The following is an 18,318-nucleotide window of genomic DNA, read 5'->3' as shown; positions in this document are numbered from 1 at the left end:
GTGGGTTAAGGATCTGGCGTTGCCGTGAGCTGTGGTGGAGGTTGCAGACGCGGCTCGGATCCCACGTTGCTGTGGCTGTGGTGTAGGCCGGCAGCTACAGCTCCGTTTAGACCCCTAGCCTGGGAACCTCCCTATGCCGTGGGAGCCCGCCCTAGAAAAGGCAAAAAGACAAAAAAAAAAAAAAAAAAAAAAAAAGTCAAAACTGCAAGTTTTAGTTATATCAGTTTTGTTTATCAGATAAACATGCACCCACATTCATATTATATATGTTTATGTATTTTAAAGCAAAGCTGTTAAGAATGATGGCCCAACTCTAATGAGGAATGGGTATGACCTTCGGCACGTGAGCTTTATGAATATCCTTCTGCATAGCAGGGGTGGAAATTACTTCCTCCTTCCTAGATGTGTTGAGGATCACCATAATTGCTTAAACAGAGATTTCTGAGGGCGTTAATGGGCTTTGCAGCCATAAAGGCTTTTTATTCACAAATGACAACACTGGTGACAGATGGGTCCTCTTCATTTCCATGTGGACACTATGAATCATCCCAGGGAGGGGGTGTGTGAGTGGGAGGGGGCAGAGGAAGGGCGGGGCCTTCTTTTTACGCTGGAAACCGGGGAGCCCATCCTGGGCACAGAACCCAAACCCACCCTTCTCTTGTCCTGAGACCAAGCCAGACAACTCAGTCGTCACATATTTAACCATCAAAAGAGCAAAGATCCTAATTACCTGAAGCCATTAGGATTTTAAGGATTTATAAAAAATACATAAAGCAATCTTGCAGATATTATACTGTTGGGTTATATCTTATAAATTAAACAGTTTAGGGTTTTTTGGACCAATATTTTTAAAGCGGTCTGGTCTGTAAAAGAGAAGGGACATAGCTGGTGGTGTGTTTAGTTCAATAAACACAGAAGCCAGGGTTTGGTATTGAACTCTGTCTCATTTAATGAAAGGTTACTATTGTCCGTCTGCCTGAATAAATTCCCCTTCCTTTTTTGCTTCCTTGTGAAATACCATGAAGTTCCACTCTAAAAGTTATAACATGTTGTGCTGGGAAGAAATTTTTTAATTTGTATATGCTTGATTAAACAAATCCCTTAAAATATTTTTTCCACCTGAATTTGAGTTACTTAACTCTGCACATGAACCTAAGATTAAATATTCCATCCATATGTGTTTAATAATCACCAAGAGATATAACAATTAACAAGACTGCAGGAAGGAAAAAAGAGAGTTTAGTAAGGAGACTAGTAAGAGTTTCCTATCTTGTCAGAATTTGATGTTTAAGTTCCTTTTAAGAAAGTAGTTTCCTGGCCCATGCTGAAACTCCCTGAGCCCTGCAGATCAACACAGCATCCTGTTCAGATGTTATTATGGAAACACTGTGCTGTTCTAGGCCAAATGTATCCAAATTAAACCAAGGGGAATGGAAATAACTGTCCCTTGATGCACCGTGGTTACCGAAGGTGGGTTTGTTTATGAGTAGAATAAAATTTACAGCTAAATATAAAAGCAGATACATCATCATCTTGTAAACTTGAGTAACATGTCATTCCACCTCTGGACTCTGGAAAAAACACTAAGGTCATGCCTAAAATAAGAACAGTGAGGGCTGAGGATCACACCAGGGGTAAAACCGCAGACTTTTCCCACCTTTTGATTAAGGCATTAGGCAGGTAACAATTGGACAGTGAGATCATTTCTCTTGAATCGGGAAAGCACTGTGGGTGTGTTATTCCAACACACACACACACACACACACACACTTACCCCAGGGAGAGTTTCTGAATCAGGTGTCTGGTCTTGGTGTGAAGAAGTGATTATGACTTATTTTTCAAAGGCTATTTATACAGACTATTGGAGCCAAAGAGAAGAGACAGAAGCATTTTGTTTCTCTGTGTGTGTCTCTTTTTTTTTAAACTAGGAAAGAACTTTTAAAGTCCACATTGTAAGAGATTTTACCTCCTAGTTACTGAGATAAAGAAGGCTAATGGACTTCCTAAAGAGACACAAAAGAAACCAAAACATCACATGCACCAAATTGTTACTTTTAATAGGTTTGTGTTTTAAATTTTTAAAAATTTCTTGATGTTTCAGAGGACATCAGTTACCACTTGGATTGCCTGAAAAAGGATCTGCTTTTGCCTCTTGCCAGGCCAAGTTACTTGATTTTGCAGAACCTCTGTTTCCTCGTCTATAATTCCACTTCCTACCCTCAGGGGGAGGTTACTGGAGTTAACTAATCTTCTATCCGTAAAGTGTTAAGCCCCAAATCTGGCACCTAGTGGGGTTCAATTATTGCTAGTTTCCTTCCTTTCTGCTAACTTCAGCAGCTGAGGCCAATGACCAATGTTGTGGCAAATGGACATGGGGAATATGGTTGGATTGGTCCGGGATAATAGGGAAAGCGCTCCAAACATTTTAGCCTAAAATAGGTCATCTTTAATCCTATGGTGAGCATGCTAGCCTTTTTGTGGTTCAAGAGAAATGACCTTTTTTTGTGTGTATGTGTCTTTTTAGGGCTGCACCCATGGCATATGGAAGTTCCCAGGCTAGGAGTCGAATCAGAGCTGTAGCTGCCAGCCTACACCATAGCCACAGTAATACAGGATCCAAGCCCAGTCTGCAACCTACACTACAGCTCATGGCAACGCCACATCCTTATTAACCCACTGAGCAAGGCCAGGGATCGAACCTGCATCCTCATGGATACTAGTCAGATTCGTTTCCACTTAGCCACAATGGGAACCCCAGTAGCCCATTTTTAAACTGATGTACGGGCCTTATTATACTAATCTATATTTAAATTTTAAGGTAGGACACTATGTTTTAAGTTGTTAATTTTTAAAAAGCCATTCAGGAGTTCCCTGGTGGCTCAGTGAGTTAAGGATCCAGTGTCATCACTGCAGCAGGTTCAATCCCTGGCCCAGGAACTTTCAAGTGCCATGAGTGTGGCCAGAAAAGTAAGTAAATAAAAATAAAAATCCATTCAAACTCCTCTGAGCAAACAGCAATAGTATTGGAAGAACTCAAAAACAAATACAGAAGTTCCGCTTCAGTGGCATCTTGGGAGCACTGGGACGCAGGTTGGATCCCTGGCCTGACATAGCGGGTTAGGGATCTGGCATTGTCACAGCAGCAGCTTAGGCCATGGCTGCAGCTTGATCTGATCCCTGGTCCAGGAGCTCCATATGTCACAGGGTGGCCAAAAAAGAAAAAAGACTATAAAGATGAGCAATGAGGAGTTCCTGTAGTGGCTCAGCAGAAACGAATCTGAGTAGCATTCATGAGATGCAGGTCCAATCCCTGGCCTCGCTCAGTGGGCTAAGGATCCGGCATTGCTATAAGCTGTGGTATAGGTTGCAGACACTGCTTGGATCTCGCACCGCTGTGGCTGTGGTGTAGGCTGGTGGCTACATGTCCGATTCCACCCCTAGCCTGGAAACTTCCATATGGTGTGGCCCTAAAGGGACAAAAAATAAATAAATAAAATAAAATAAAGATAAGCAATGAGGTCCTACTGTATAGCTCAGGGAACTATATCCAGTCTTTTGGTCTAGACCATGTGGAAGATAATATAAGAAAGGGAATGTATGCATATGTATGACTGGGTCACTTTGCTGTACAGCAGAAATTGGCATGACATAATAAATCAACTATAGTTTTAAAAAACAAATGTAAGACGTTAATACTGCCCCATCAGCACTCCTGTATTGAATTCCCTTGTTTTTATTATGTTGTAGCCCCTATATTATATTGTCAATTATTTGCCTGTTTACTGTTCTGATTTCTCCACAATGTTGGATTCACGAGAGGTACAAGAGACAGTTCACGGCTGTCATGTTTCTGCCATAGCTCCAGCACTCTTACAATTATCTGTTGAATGAACAAAGTTGAACAAATGTATACCCATATGTCCTTTAGACACTGGGGAAATCCTACAGATGAAAGTGCCACCATTTTTTCAGTTCAAAAAACACTTCACTCACCAAATTTATATTGGATACCTAAAGACAGGAGCTCAATTTTTCTTTTGGATCATGCTTGAGGCATGTGGAAGTTTCTGGGCCAGGGATGGAACGCCAACCACAGCAGTGACAACATGGGATCCTTAACCTGCTGTGCCACCAGGGAACTCCCAGAGTTCCAATTTTTAAAGTAAATAAAAACACAGATCCCTAGGCAGAAACAGCCATTTATGTTTATATAATTCCACTTGACCCCTGCTGAAAGGAGCTGTTTTCCAGAACCCTCGCATGAGTTTTAGCAAACTCTCTTACCCAGGACACTACCATCCCCTTAGAAGGAGTTTCAAGGTCAAGTGTGCCCAGTTTGATCAATTCACAGTCACATCCACGTGCATCATAAGGCGAAGTTAGATGTCCCTCCACCATTAAGATGAAACACATTTCAAAAGCTAAACCAAAGGAGAGAAAGTAACCTGAAATGCAAGATTACATTTTAATTTTCCTGAAAAATCTTTGCGATAAAAAGCAGTTAGGGATACTATTTTTTAAAATTAGGCATAAACTTGATTAGGTTTCTATTGAGGAATCTAGTGTCCTTATGAAAACATGCCCCAAGAAGGAGCACAGCATTAAGAAATATCTCCCGGACTCCGGGTCTGGCACTGAACACCCGCTCCTCTTGACTTACTGGCTCTCATGTGGCTTTGTTAGTCTAGGTTTTCTCTTCACATGGGGATAAACAAATAACAAAAAGGGTGTGGGAAGAGGAAGCCAGAGAGAAGTGGGAATATAATACCTGCCTTGCCTAGAGTTTTCTGAAAATCAAATGGGTCAAAAGATCCAGAATTCCTTCGGAAACTTTAAAATCCTCCATCAAAACAAGACACTACTGTTGCAATTTTTTTTAACCTAGGAAAAAATTCTGTGAAAACTGTCTTTCATAGTTGAGTTCTTTCTTCAAATAAATCTTCATTAACTGGTTTTTAATGAAGATTTATTGCAATGTGAATTCCAACAAAATCAAGTTTTCAGTCAGGCTGTATTAATTTAAGAGAATGGGAAACTTAAAAAAAAAATTTGTATATAACCAGAACAATGACCAAACATATTCTTTTCAAAGTGGCTACAGAAAAAAAGACCACTGTAACTGAAAAAGAAATGAGCAAGATTTGAAAGCATTCAGTCAATCACTACATCTTCCCAGAAATCTCTCCTTTCCAGTCCTGATTATTGCACAAAACTATCAATTTCTTGGGAGTTCCCTGGTGGTCTAGTGGTTAGGATTACAGTGCTTTCATTGAAACAGCCTGGATTCAATCCCTGGTCTGGGTACTGAGATCACACATCACCTTTACTGAGCTAGCATCCTACCTGTCACTAATATCACCTGTCTAGCTGAGCAAATAGAGAGGGACCTCTCTAAAATAACCACCACCCCCCCCCATACACACAGTGGTACAACTCTATTGGCCACCTTTCTAATCCACCCTACCTGTACCCCTCACTCCAGCCAGGCTGGACTCCTCTGTTCCTTCAACTCCCCACATGCTCTGGAGCCCCCGGTCCCTCTTCTCCATGTCCTGTCTGCTGGCCACACTCTGCTCCTTCTTACCACAGCCCTAGGTTACTTTTGGCTCAGCTTCCAGGCTTCAGCTCCCTTTCCTGGGAAGACTTCCCCAACTCCAGTAAATGCCCCTACTGTGGTTGCGTTTCTTTGCTCCCAGCTTCCCCCAGGCTCTCCTGCAGCTGCTGTTTCATGATCTCCAGCCTGCAGACTCTAAGCTAGCTCCTACCTCCCCACATTGGCCCATAGCATGCTGCCAATGGAAAAAAACAAAGTGTGAGATAGAGGAGTCCCCCATCCCCTGTTCTATCTGCTTTAACTGTATGATCCAGCAAGCACGCATGCAAACACACACACACACACAACAATTATTTTCCAGTAAACACACAGATGCAATCGAGCCCTTCATGATATGGATGGGAACATCCTTTTCAAACAGGTAGAGAGATTTGAGAGAAGAGTCAAGTGTCCCAACTCGTATTAAATGTCCCCCAAATCCTCACATTTGAAAACCACTAATTTACTCATTGGCCATGCCCTTTCAATCTTCCCTACAAAAGGTATTTTCAAATTCCATTTGACATGTACTTTCATCAGTTAATTTTTAATTGAGCCAAATATGAAATGCTCGCATTAACCAGACAGAGCGTGTTTAGCTGCTGATTTGCAGTGACAGCTTGTGTTATTATCACACACAGGCCAAGCATGAAATAGAAAACTAATAACCCCTTAAGTATAGTCTCAAAGTATCATTTATGGGAAAGAAAACTACATTCAAAGGAAACTTGTGCAATGGCTGTCATTTTTTTTCCCCCAGAGCTGCAAGCTGTTACAAAGCAGGGAAGCTCATTTTCTCACGGATCCGGAGGATCAAGAATCCCACTGTCACTGGATGTATTCATTAAGAAGGAATCTGGCAGCAGCACAGGGGACAGATACTCTGGAGAACGGGCCAATTATCTGGGTGTCCTTTATAATTTGAAGTTTCTGAATTCACTCATAGATAAGCCACTTGAAGAGGGTCTGGCAGTGGTAACATAATGCACAGATGGCCATTGAAGAAACGAGAGGGAAGAAGTAAAGATAGGGGAGAAAAGAGAATTTGCTTGTGGTTTCTTTCACAGGGACTCACATCTGTAAGCCCCAGAAGTATGGTCAAGCTTCATGACAAGTGCACAAATCACATAATCTTTTTCAAACAGATGACAAATGATGAGCAACGATGCTTTTGAGTTTGCTTCATGCCAAGGAATAAGGATTCTCAAAATGCAAATTCCACCAGTTCTTAAAAACCACAGAAAGGCTGTGATGCTTGCTTCAACCAGAACAGAGGATGGAGCCCAAACCTGTCAGCCCAGTGGTTTGCTCCATACCACTCCTAGTAATCTTCCCATTGGCCAGTGTCTGGAGAAATAAAATCCCAGCATCCCTCTGCTCTGGACATACCGAGTTATACTGACCCCCATCTCCAATTGGCTACTTGTTTTTAGGGGAGGAGAACTAGGGGACCATTTATCCTTGTGACTTGTATGCTATAGTTCTTTTATATTTGAGTTACAATACTAATAACAGAGGAAAAGCCACTCTGTCCCCCACTGTGAGAACCATGGACAAGCCCTGCTTTCTTTCAGGATGAGGTAATGAAGAAGTTTAGATGACAAGGCTCTGACTGTCTGAACAGGGCTGGAGACACAAAACCCGAGAAATGAGAGCAAGTATGCACATATATGTCTGACTGTGTGCGTGTATCCTTTGTACAAACAGATACAATGTGATCAGAGATGTGCTAATCTCTCATATTAGCAGTGAGGACTTTCATTAAAGTTGAATGTTTAAGATCAAGCAAAATCTAGAAGATTTCTTTTCAGGTATGAATGACTTACTTTTTCAATTCAATGATAAAGGATGAAATCAAAACATTGAGGTAGTTTTCTTTGTCCACTTCTACTGAATATTAACAGAATCCATAGGATGGGTCAGTGGGAACACATATGTCCCTACAGTGGAACATTAGAGAGTGGAACATATATACTCTATATAATGAGTGGAGAGGATGAGTTTGATGTCCAAAGGGCCTCTATCCTATCACTTTTATTAATTCATTTATTCAATCAACAATCATTGTGTGCACCTACTATCTACTATGCTAGGTGCGGGTTCAATATACTAGGAGAACTGCTATTAAGTCAGCAAGTACCAGTGCAGGAGAACTCCTGGACTGTCTAAGAATCTGCAAACGGAGAACACTACTAGGATGTTGAAACAACAGTAATCTAACTCCAGTTGAGTTATCTTTAAGTAGGCAAACTGGTAGTGGGGAGCCAAGCTTTGAACAGTAAAACTTCAAGTTAATCACCTTAATTCAATCCATAGACCTCTACAGAGGACTTTGGGGGAAAGGTGGTGTAGAAAGAGTGGTTAATAAAAGAAGGCAGAATCAGCAGCAGCAGCTAGGACCATTTTTGGAAACAAAAGAAGAAAAGGGGGGAGTTGACAGGGTTTGGGGGAAAAGCAGGGTGTATTCCAGCCCCAATGTCTCTCTCCAGGTCTAGATCCTGAAGACCAACTGCTCCTGGGCATTTCCGATGGATACCCTATGGGAAGCTCAAGATGAAAATGTCCAAAATGAATTTCATCACATTTACCCCACAAAACGGTCATTTTTCTTATCCTGGGTTTGGAATTTGCATTCTTTGCTTCTTTCCCTCCCTCATTTCCCATGTTCAATCTGTTGTCAGTCCTTGGGGTCCACATCCCCACTCCCCCTGCCCTGGTCCAAACCTCTTCCTTGGTCTCCCACTATCCAACCTCAGCCACTGTCAATCTTCCACCAGCCTACATACCCCACCTTGTCTCAGAACCCTTTCAAGAACCTATTAACATCGACCAAATTCAACACAGACCTCTCAACTTACGATCCAGTCTTTTCTCACAAGAAATCTCCATGCCCCAATCTCGTCAGACTCTTTCCAAGTCCCCAGGGACGCCTCACATATTCCTGCCTGCTCTGACTCCTCCAGGCCCATCCAGCTACCTGAAATGCCCTCTCTCCATATCTCCCACCAAAACTCATCCAGATCCCCTTCTTCCAGCTGGACCAGATGGTTCCGCCCACTAAAGTGTGTCAAGGATCACAGCAATTTACACATCTCAGTCTCACTACTGGTTGGCTAATTCCTTAGAGGCAGAGGTTTTCTTCCACAGATGAAACACCTGGCATAGAACTCTGCACATGGTAGACCCCCAATAAATGTTTTTTCAATGGAAAAGGGTAGTGTGCATGTGCTACAAAATAACAAGATCTTTATTCTCCCACCACTGCCCTGGTTGCTAGGAACTCGGAGTTAAGATTAGCGAACAATTGCTCGTCTTCCTTAAGACCTCTTCCCATTGTTTTCTTTTTATACAGTCACTTTAATATTTAGTAAGAGGCTCTGCCTCACTATACTTAAAATTTTGTTAAAAATAGCTCAAAACTGCCTTTGAAAGTTTTAAGTGTTAGAGAGAAAGAGAGAGAGAAAGAGAAAGGGAGAGAGAGAGAGAGAGAAATGCCAGCAGGAATTCATAAAGAGAATGGCTAGGACGTAGTCCTAAAAATTTAGACTTAGAGGTGCCACCTGGCATCCTTTATGGACTTGCTTTTTTTCCCCAAGAGATAAAAAAATCAATATCTAAAGATGGTGATATAATTTGTAATTAATTTTTTCCTACCCTAATTGTCAGAAGGCATTGAATTAAGAGGACTAAGTATTTTCGCTTTGAAAATTCTAATGCAGCTGGGTGGAATATCTGGCTGCAATTCAGTTTCAAAGGCAATACATGAATATGACATTCATCGTTCTGTAAAAGCAGAAGAAACCTTTAGTGCTGGTGAGGAAGAGTCGGATAAAATCAAGAAGAGAGACCCTGCAACACTGATGCTTTGTTTGGTCTTCCAAGCATTCCCCAAGTCATAAACTCCCCATATTCTTTTGCAGCTTAAGACAAGACAGTTAAAAACAGAAAAAAATGTAGTAATTCGAACCATCACAAGAAAGAAGTATTGGTCTCAATGGTGAAATCTCCTTCGGAAAATGTAAGCTTCACTTGACACTGTGGGTCCTTGGGTTGCTTTCAGGAGACGAAGTAAAGAGGAGAGTGGAGTCCGGCATAAGCCTCTGACTCATTATGTTGAAGCCCCAGAGAGTTCATTATTAACTAAAAATGGAATATGGCTCCATCCCTGAAAGTCTGAAGGCAAAACAAGGAGCAGAATGGAAATACCAGCGAACTTTCTCGTAGAATCTAGCCAATCACGTAAGAAAATCACCCAAGGAGCTCTTGGTGCACTGCTACAAAGGGCCACCCCAGCAGGTCAGGGACATTCCCTTTCTACCGTGTTTAAGAGGGCATCTGGGAAAGCAGTTTTTAGTATAAGTGATTTTAGTTAAGTTTAGTTAGTCAAACTTTATCTTAGGCTAGAGCATAACCCTCACTCGCCTCTAACACTGCAGAGACCAGAGCTAGTACAAATTCTTCTAGCAGATTCTATCTTATCCCCTGCATAGGGCTGGAATTTATGAGCTCTGGAAGGAAAGCATCAGATCTAACGACAGAATTTTTCCTTGCCCGGCTGCCTGTAGTAAGACTGGAGCAGGGGTCATAATATTCTAGCTATGACCCACCCCTTCTCTGCTCCCTCTTGCTGGTTACCTAGACACAACGCTCTTGCGTAGACACAGTCCTACCTTACCCATGTTGGTGAGTATCAAGGAGCTCCCCCTTGGAGGTCTCCCTGTGCTGGGGTGATGGGCAGGTGGGGGACCCTGGTCGGGGGTGGGAGTGGTCCTGATGAGAAATTCTACATGGCTTTGGAGAGATAGAAACAATCATTCCAGCATCATGCTCACTGAAAGACAGCTGGGTTTCTCTTTTGTCTGGCAAATAAAGAGCAGAGAAATCATGCTGGCACTAGAGAGGTGAGCACAGATCAGAACAAGTGGCGATCTACAAAAAAATACTTTAAAAAATGAAAACAGCTATGTTGTGATTTCAAAAGTTTTACAACCTCCAGTTAAAGAAGGGGCCGACGAATAAAAGAAGTTAGACAGTAAACACCTGCACTTCGGGAACACACATGTCCCAGTGAGCCGGGAATTTCTATGAGTTGCATTTTGGAAGAGAAGCCTCTTAATAAACAGAACACTACTAGAACCTAAAACCAAACCAAAACAAAAGCTTTGTTTTTTCCTCTCTCCTCTGTTCTGGTTCAGATCAACTCGTATTTTTCTGCATACCAGAAGGATTTAAGAAAGATATTTCTTCAAAGCAATCTATTCTACTCATCCTAATCAGAGCCTTGATTGTCTTCTATTGAAACAATTAATGAAATACTTGAAAAACTGCAGATTAGTGTTTATTAAGTCTTCGTAATATGTATAAGGAGTGCCCAAAGGGTAAATATTTAACAAGGGAACTCCCCCTGCCTTTCGGTTCTCTTAAGTGTATGTCCGTGTAACACAGTCTTTTTAAAAAACTATTTCTCCTCCTAGTTAAATCAGGCCTAATACACACATGAAGAGCCATATGGTTAGAAATAACTTTTTCAGACAAAGATGGAAGTTTATGCAAAATAGCACATACTTAAGTTTTTTATTTTATTTTATTTTTTCTTTTTCTTTCTCCCTCTAAATCTGAGAGTTTAAAATCATGCTTACCAGGTTGCGTGGCAACTCTGAGTTCACGTGGACATCTCTAGCATCAGCCTATGAGAGTATCCAGGGCTGGAGAGGGGGGGAGCGTTTCTCCCTGACCCCCAATCTAACCCAGGGCTGGGCACACAGAAGACTTGCAATCACATTGGTTGAATTACTGTCTCAGTCCTTGGCTGACTTTCATCGTTAATCCTGTTGTGAGGTCAAGCACTGATTTGGTTTGAATCAAACCAAGAGGAATGAAAAAGAAGCTTCGTAGCGGAGTCAGTTCTCTGAGTGGTCTCCTGTGTATAGCTGGGGGAAAGGGTGACCAGCTCGCAAGGTTACCGCTATACCTGAATAAGGTGATATTAGATTACTTTAAAAAGGTTTAACAGAACCTTTGAACCTCAAATACAATATATCTCTGAGGGGGGAAAAAAAAGCCTTTTTACTTGCATACTACAAAGACAGTGTTGTTTTTCTAGCACAAATACACTTCTGCTGAAATATCGCTTTGCTAAACTCTTGTGAAGACACAATGGGTGCCCTCGGAAGTGGGTGTGGGGGTGCTCTGAGTGGGAGACACTGCTATTAATACACATAGCACCCACATGCCTGCTTCACGAGTGGGTTTATCATTCCTCCAAAAAGCTGACTAGGACTGGGAGTAGAGATAAAGAGAAACTCAAAGAGATTTGGCTTAAAAAAAAAAAAAAAAATCTGTGGCTTTCTGTTACCTGGTGCACTGTGTGGCCTAATGACATTTGAACAATCTGAAATGTTCCAGGTCAATCAAGGATTACTAAAAAGATCAATCAGTTCTCACTAGAAAGCACAGCTACAAGTAACAGGATGCGCAGAAGAAAGACATGTTTTCGACCGATACTAAATAGAACAAATGCCCTAAAACAGAAAAGAGAACTGAGTGAACTATAACATTTTACAAAAGTCCCCAAATGTAATCACTCAACAGCACATGACTGCAAAAGCAATAACGTGTATTTTCCACAAAATAAATTATTGAAAGGGGCCATGTGATTCTTAGCAGGCAGAAAGATGCACTTTCCCAAGGAAAGTTCATCATTAAATATATTATCGAAGACTGGATCATCTTCAAGCTATTTTTAATCCTGTCATTTTGCGGCCATAATTGGCCATAAGCAGCTGATACTCAGCCACTAGAAAAATGATGCACACTGGCCCAAGAATGGTATTACCTTCCAGTTAATCACACTTTTGGGTGGATGTAGACAACACACAGAAACGAGAAACTGCTTGCTGACCAACTAATAAAAAGGAAGCTAACCTCTACTGGATGTGGAGAAGTAAGTTCCTGTCTTCCTAAACCACAAAGACCAAAAGATAAACACACACAAAAAGTCACAGCACCATCTCATCAACAGAATGAAGCCAACTGCCTATTTAAGGCATCTCATTCTTGCAATCATCAGACATCTCTCTTCTAAGACATGAAGCAAAAATGTTGGTCACATTTCTCAGTTTGGAGGATGCTATCAATATTCAGGCACCATCATCTCACCCAAATCTCAACCCACCACTTGCAAGAGCCCCTTGGTCATGAAGAAGTTCTAAACTCTTCTATAGAATTTGAACTGTGTTACAAGAGAATCAAATACCTAATGGAGCTATAGAAAGAGTAAAAGTTCCTGTCTTTTAACTGGAACAGAAAAGCTGTCTTCCTTTAATGGGGTCAGTAAGGCCAATACAGATTGCAAAGCTACCATGAAAAACATTCTTGAGGGGACAGGGCATATAATCATTTCTTTCCTATCTCTCTTTCATTCCAGTCTATTTCTTTCAAGGGTCAGAACACTCTTGTGGACACCTAGGAAATACGCAGTATTCTATGTAATGCTATGGACCCGTGAGGCCACTGGAAAGGGACACTTACAGGATCTATCCCAGATTGTCATTTTTCCTAAAAGACATGCACAGGATTCAATGGTTGGTGATGGTGGCCAGCATTTCTCACTTTTATGTGTATACACACACCTGTAGATGTGGAAACCACAGATTCTGACTCAGAAGCTCTGGGGTAGGACCTGAGACCCTGCATCTCTAAGAAGTTCCCAAGTGATGTCTAGGCTGCTGGTCTGTGAACCACACTTGGAAGAGTAGGATCTTAGACATCTCCTAATGCTGCTGCCATCTCGATGCTCTGCTGTCCTGTCTCCCTCTGGATGCCTTCTTCAGACTGAGGAATAAAGCCCCACTCCACTCTACATCCAATTTTGTCTTTAGTCTTTACTTAATTTGTAGGCTTCTGGGACCATCTTTCAGACCCCTATCAGTCCAAGGCCCTGCTTTCTCCAAGTTATGGAACGTGGAATGCAAACTATTCTTCAGCAGCAAAGAAAAAATATGACTTCAAGTCTAAAGCCCCCATTAGTACAGATTCAGTAGATGAGCTGATCCACTGAGTCAGAGTCATCGTCCCATGACAAAAGAATGTGCTAGCTCTCTTCTGAAGCTTCACCATCCTTATTGAGTCCTCTGTACTGTAAGATGAAACATAGCTGATTGGTATAAATCTGGAGGAAATTTTGTCTATATGCCAAATGCTTAAAATAAAAATTTAGATTAATAATGCACCTCTGAAAGGATAAGTAAATCAGACTCCCAAATGCTGTTACTTTTATTCCAAAGTATCCATTTATGATTGTACTTCCTGATATATATACATGTATATATACTTTTTGGCCAAAGTCCTTTGTTTTCCTACCTAGTCATCCATCTATGTGTTGTTCTGAAAACTACATATTTCAACATCAGCTATTTGTACTTCTATATGATTTATTCTTACTATAAGAGGTTTTGTCAAAAAAAAAAAGTTTATCATGTTCTATGGTATGTCATGTGGTTTGGCATCATAAAATGTAGCCTCTACATTTATCAACCTCAGATACCTGTTGACCACAAAGACAGGCTCTACTAAGAAAACTCTATTTTGAAAGGAGGAAAAAGTGAGTCTTCACTCAAAAAGAAAATTCAACTGTACGAGATGTTAATATACCACAGCTCAACAATGAAGATCAAGATTATATCTTAATTTCTATCATAAACATAGGTCTCTGCTTCCCATCTTTTGATTAAATTACTTAACATGTGACAGTTACCACCTTGGACTTCTTTCAGCTAGGAAGAAAAATGGTTTAACATTTTTTCACAAAAAATATGAAAGAATAAAACTGTTAAATTAGCTTTACTTTGGTCTTAAAATGATCCCTTTGGCGTCTGGAAGTCCCTACCTCTTTGGTTATGGTGGTTAAAAATAAAACCACCTACTTAACCAAACATTTTACAAAAATATTCTTTTCACCGTTTACTGCATTCTTCCAGAATTACTAAAGATCTGGTAGTATGGGATCTCAAAAAACAAACAACTCACAAAAAGCATTTAAATTTTAGAGATGAAATGGGGATGTTTACTTTTAAACACTGAACAGTGGCATCAATATTTTGTCAACTTTGGTCAAGTAGGATCAGATGTTCATGTCAGTCATCTACTTTTCTTGGCCTTTTCTCTTTTTGGCCCCTTAATATTAGCACACTTTGTAAACTGTAGTAAAATATGTAATGTGCATCTTGAAATCCAATCCACTTATAGTAACTGCTAGGCTTTTTGCTCCTGTTAGTTTCCATAAAATAATAGCATTAGTAATTCTCCCTATAATCCTCCTAATAAAGGATGCAATTCTCACTGAACTGCATCCTTTTTCAAAGACAATTGTTTAGATTAAAACAAAAAGTCTGCAAAAACTTCAGACAAAAATTATTCCTTTTCTTGGTTTTTCATAAATTAATAATTTTAGATATATAAAGTATAGACTTCAATTACACTTCTTCAGTCTTAGGACCTGTACCCCACCCCCAAAGAATCATACACCCAAAAAGAAATTTATGGTGACATAATGAAGGCTCTACCTAGCACAATACCAGAAAAAAAAAAATATGCTCACACATGTTCTTCAAAGATACAGGCATTAATCACTTCAACTAAAGTCAGAGCACAGGAATCCATAGCTAAGAATCAATTCTTCTATGCTTTATATAGATACTGTAGATTCACGTTTATCCAGCAGAGAAGACCCAAAATGATGTGAATTCTAGTTGGTGAAAAGTAAGACAGTAAAATTCCAGTAAACCTCAAAATCATACACAAGTTATAGAAATAGAACACAAAGCGTGCAGCGAATGCAAATTCTGCCACTGATGAAATAAACACCCATAGATGAGTGTTCTTCAAGACAATGGGTCATGCCCACTGGGAATGTGGCTCACATTGCAGCTTGGAATGGCCGGACTTTTGGAAAGTCAACTTACAATTTACCTTTTCACAAACATCCAAGATTTTCAGGGAAATAGGCTCCATTGGTTTTCCTCTTTGGGTAGATGTTACCAAGTGAGGAGAAGGCATGACCTTGGTCTTCTGGGGGAGTCTGTTCTTCTAATTGGGTGGTTCTCACATCTTAGTACAAAGAAGAAACCCCCAGAGGGGCTTATTTCTGATGCAGATTCCCAGGGCCCAGCCTGAGGTCAGTTTATGAGTTGGCCCTGTCTCTGATTTCAAGGAGCTACTCAGGCCAGGTACAGTAATGCTGGGGATCCTTGGACTCCCAGTTTGAAAAACACTGAAGGGATACCATTATCCCAAGAGCCTACTGAATAGCAAAGCCTGGATCTTTGAAACTCAACGGTTGGCAAGCAAGGCAAACAGTTTTGGCGGGAAGGAATGATCACAGTACGGTTGGCAGGGAGAGAGCTCTGAACAGGGGAAATGGGGAGGGAAGCCACAAACCTGATTTTATAGCACTGGCTCATCCGCCCGCCCTTGGTCGAGCAGCCCACCCACACTCCAACCACTGCATCTCAGACCCTTAACGCGCAGCCCAGACTCACATTCAACCACACATGCACCTACCCAGCCTCCGTTATCCTGGATCCAGGTGTGCAGGTGCCGGTTCAGGTACTCAGTCATCCACAGGGCGATGTTGTCCACCAGGGGCGACATCTCCCGGTTGACGCTCTCCACACACATGACCCCACCGAACTCAAAGAAGGCCACAATCCTCCCCCAGTTCACCCCATCCCTGAAGAGCTCCTCCACCACCGTGGCAAAGCGTCCCCTCGCGGTGAAGGGAGTCAGGTGCAGCTGGCTGGACATCTCGGCAAAGTCGCGGCGGTAGCGACGAGAGAAGTCATCGCCGGCCTGGCGCAGGGTCAGGTGGACCACAGGTGGCACCGGGCTGAGTACAGGCCCCGCGGCGGCGGCGGCGGCGGCGGTGGCGGCGGGGGCGGTCGGGGTCGGCGGCGGCGAGGTCCTGGCGGGAGCGGGGGTTCGCCCGGGCTGGGAGGAGAAGATGCCCGGTGCGGGAGCGGCCCCCGGGGACGCGGCGCCCGCGTCTCCGGCATCCCACTCGTAGCCCCTCTGCGACAGCTTATAGTGGATGTACTTCATCACTATTTCCCGGTTATCATACCCTGTTCTCCCAGCGTGCGCCATCCTTTCCCAGAGGAAAAGCAGCCGGGTACCAACAGCACCTCTCGCCCCCGCTTCCCACCCCACGGCCCCGAAAGAGAGAATAGTTATAATCCAGCTATTTTATTGGATGTGCTTTGCATTCTTGGTTGAGGGGGTGTCTTCAGTCACGCGGAACACTTGATTCTGGTGTTTCCCTCTTGGCATGAGATGCAGGAAATTTTTATTTAAATTCCTTTCGGATCTTTAGTTCATGAGGCACATTATTAATTATTGTTAATATCAGTCTACTTCCCCCGTGATGCTGAAAGGTTAAAAAAACTAATCAGTCAAAATCAGGTGCATTTCCCTTTATACACTGGGTGAAAGCAGGGCTTAACACACTACAAGTTACACAGCTGAAAAGAATGTATTAAACTGCCTGGAAATTAAACTTACTCGAATGCACTTAAAAGTTAAAATCTCAAATGTTTCCATTGAAAGTTACATTAAGCCAATTTTCTGTGCAAAGAACTTACTTGTATTTTTTAAGGACAGCATGATCCTCTGTCAAGTTTCCTTTTTGTGAAAACAAAACAAATGCATAAGGCAAAGATTCCATCAATCTTCAGAACTCTCCAGTTATAGCTGCTTTGAAACTTCCAAATGAATCAGGAGCTGGGGGAGGAGGTGTAAAAATTAGGAGAATTTCCAGTTTGATTCCCAGACTTCTCCTTTACAGAAATGTCAATCCGTAGGAATCCCAACCAGAGATCTCAAGAGCACGAGAAAAGAAAGGCAGCGGCGGCGGCAGATGAATTACAATTTTCAGTCCGGGATTTGCAGAAGTCCTGTGATTTTTCCCCTCTCGGCAATTTACACACGCACACACACGCGCGGGCACGGACATGGATTTCTATCCGCGGGGCCGCTTCACGCCTCCACGGGAGAGAGACAGGGACCGGGGGCCGGTGGACGAGCCGGGGACGGGGACAGGAATCCTCTTCTGATTAAACTCCGAACGGCAAATGCATTTTCCGAAAAGCTGCTTGATAAATGAAGGCTGGACGCACCCGGCCCGCCGGTGCCGAGCGCGAGAAGCCCGCGCTGTGTGTGGTGCGGCGAGGGGTGGGGAGAAGGAGGTGGTGGGGGAGGGTTTTATTTTTTCCCTCTTTTCCTAAAAAGGATGACTGCTACGAAGTTCTCCCCCCTGGACCCCCTCTTCCGCTGCACCCCACCGGCGCACCCCGCCTCCGGGCTGCGCACCCTTTCTCCTCCTCCTGCTCCTGCGCGGCAGAGCTGGCTGCGCCCGCCTCCCCCGCGCTCCCGCTCAGGGCGATGACGGCCGCGCCGGCGGGGAGGGCTCGGCTCCCGGCACCTTCGCTGGCAGCGGCGGCGGCGGCGGCGGCGGCGGCAGCGGCGGCGGCTCGGCGGGGAAACCGAGCTTGGCGGGCGGGAGCCCGGCGGGCGGGGGCCAGCGCAGGGAGGAAGGGGGCGGGCGCGGGGCCGGGGGGGCTGGCCTCTTACTTCATTCTCCTCTAACCGACTGGTTTCCTGTATGTACGTCACACTGTTCATTCAAAAAAAGAAGAAAGAAAGAGCCCTCCTCGGAGCCGCCCCACCGCCCC

General features: G+C 43.0%; 1 protein-coding gene across 4 annotated transcripts in view; it reads right to left on the bottom strand.

Moving 5' to 3' along the window:
- The window catches only part of BCL2 (BCL2 apoptosis regulator), a 181,784-nt gene extending 163,964 nt beyond the window's left edge, over positions 1 to 17,820 (bottom strand). For 2 of the 4 annotated variants that reach the window (XM_021099593.2, XM_085018465.1), the window contains exon 1: positions 16,154 to 17,820. In XM_021099593.2, the coding sequence (XP_020955252.1) occupies positions 16,154 to 16,735 (582 nt within the window). In that variant the 5' untranslated portion in view covers positions 16,736 to 17,820. Of the gene's footprint in view, positions 1 to 1,153; positions 1,342 to 16,153 lie in introns of those variants that run through there. The other 2 variants (XM_085018460.1, XM_085018467.1) reach the window with 2 other exon arrangements.
- Positions 17,821 to 18,318: the final 498 nt, after the last annotated feature.

The sequence above is a fragment of the Sus scrofa genome, chromosome 1 (genome assembly GCF_054392235.1).
Source record: "Sus scrofa isolate SSC_HxYL_T2T_F1_AM1 chromosome 1, Sscrofa_HxYL_maternal_Yorkshire_Landrace_v2.0, whole genome shotgun sequence".
Lineage (NCBI taxonomy): Eukaryota > Metazoa > Chordata > Mammalia > Artiodactyla > Suidae > Sus > Sus scrofa.
Note: the sequence above shows the minus strand (reverse complement) of the source record. Positions and strands in the feature narration are given on the sequence as shown.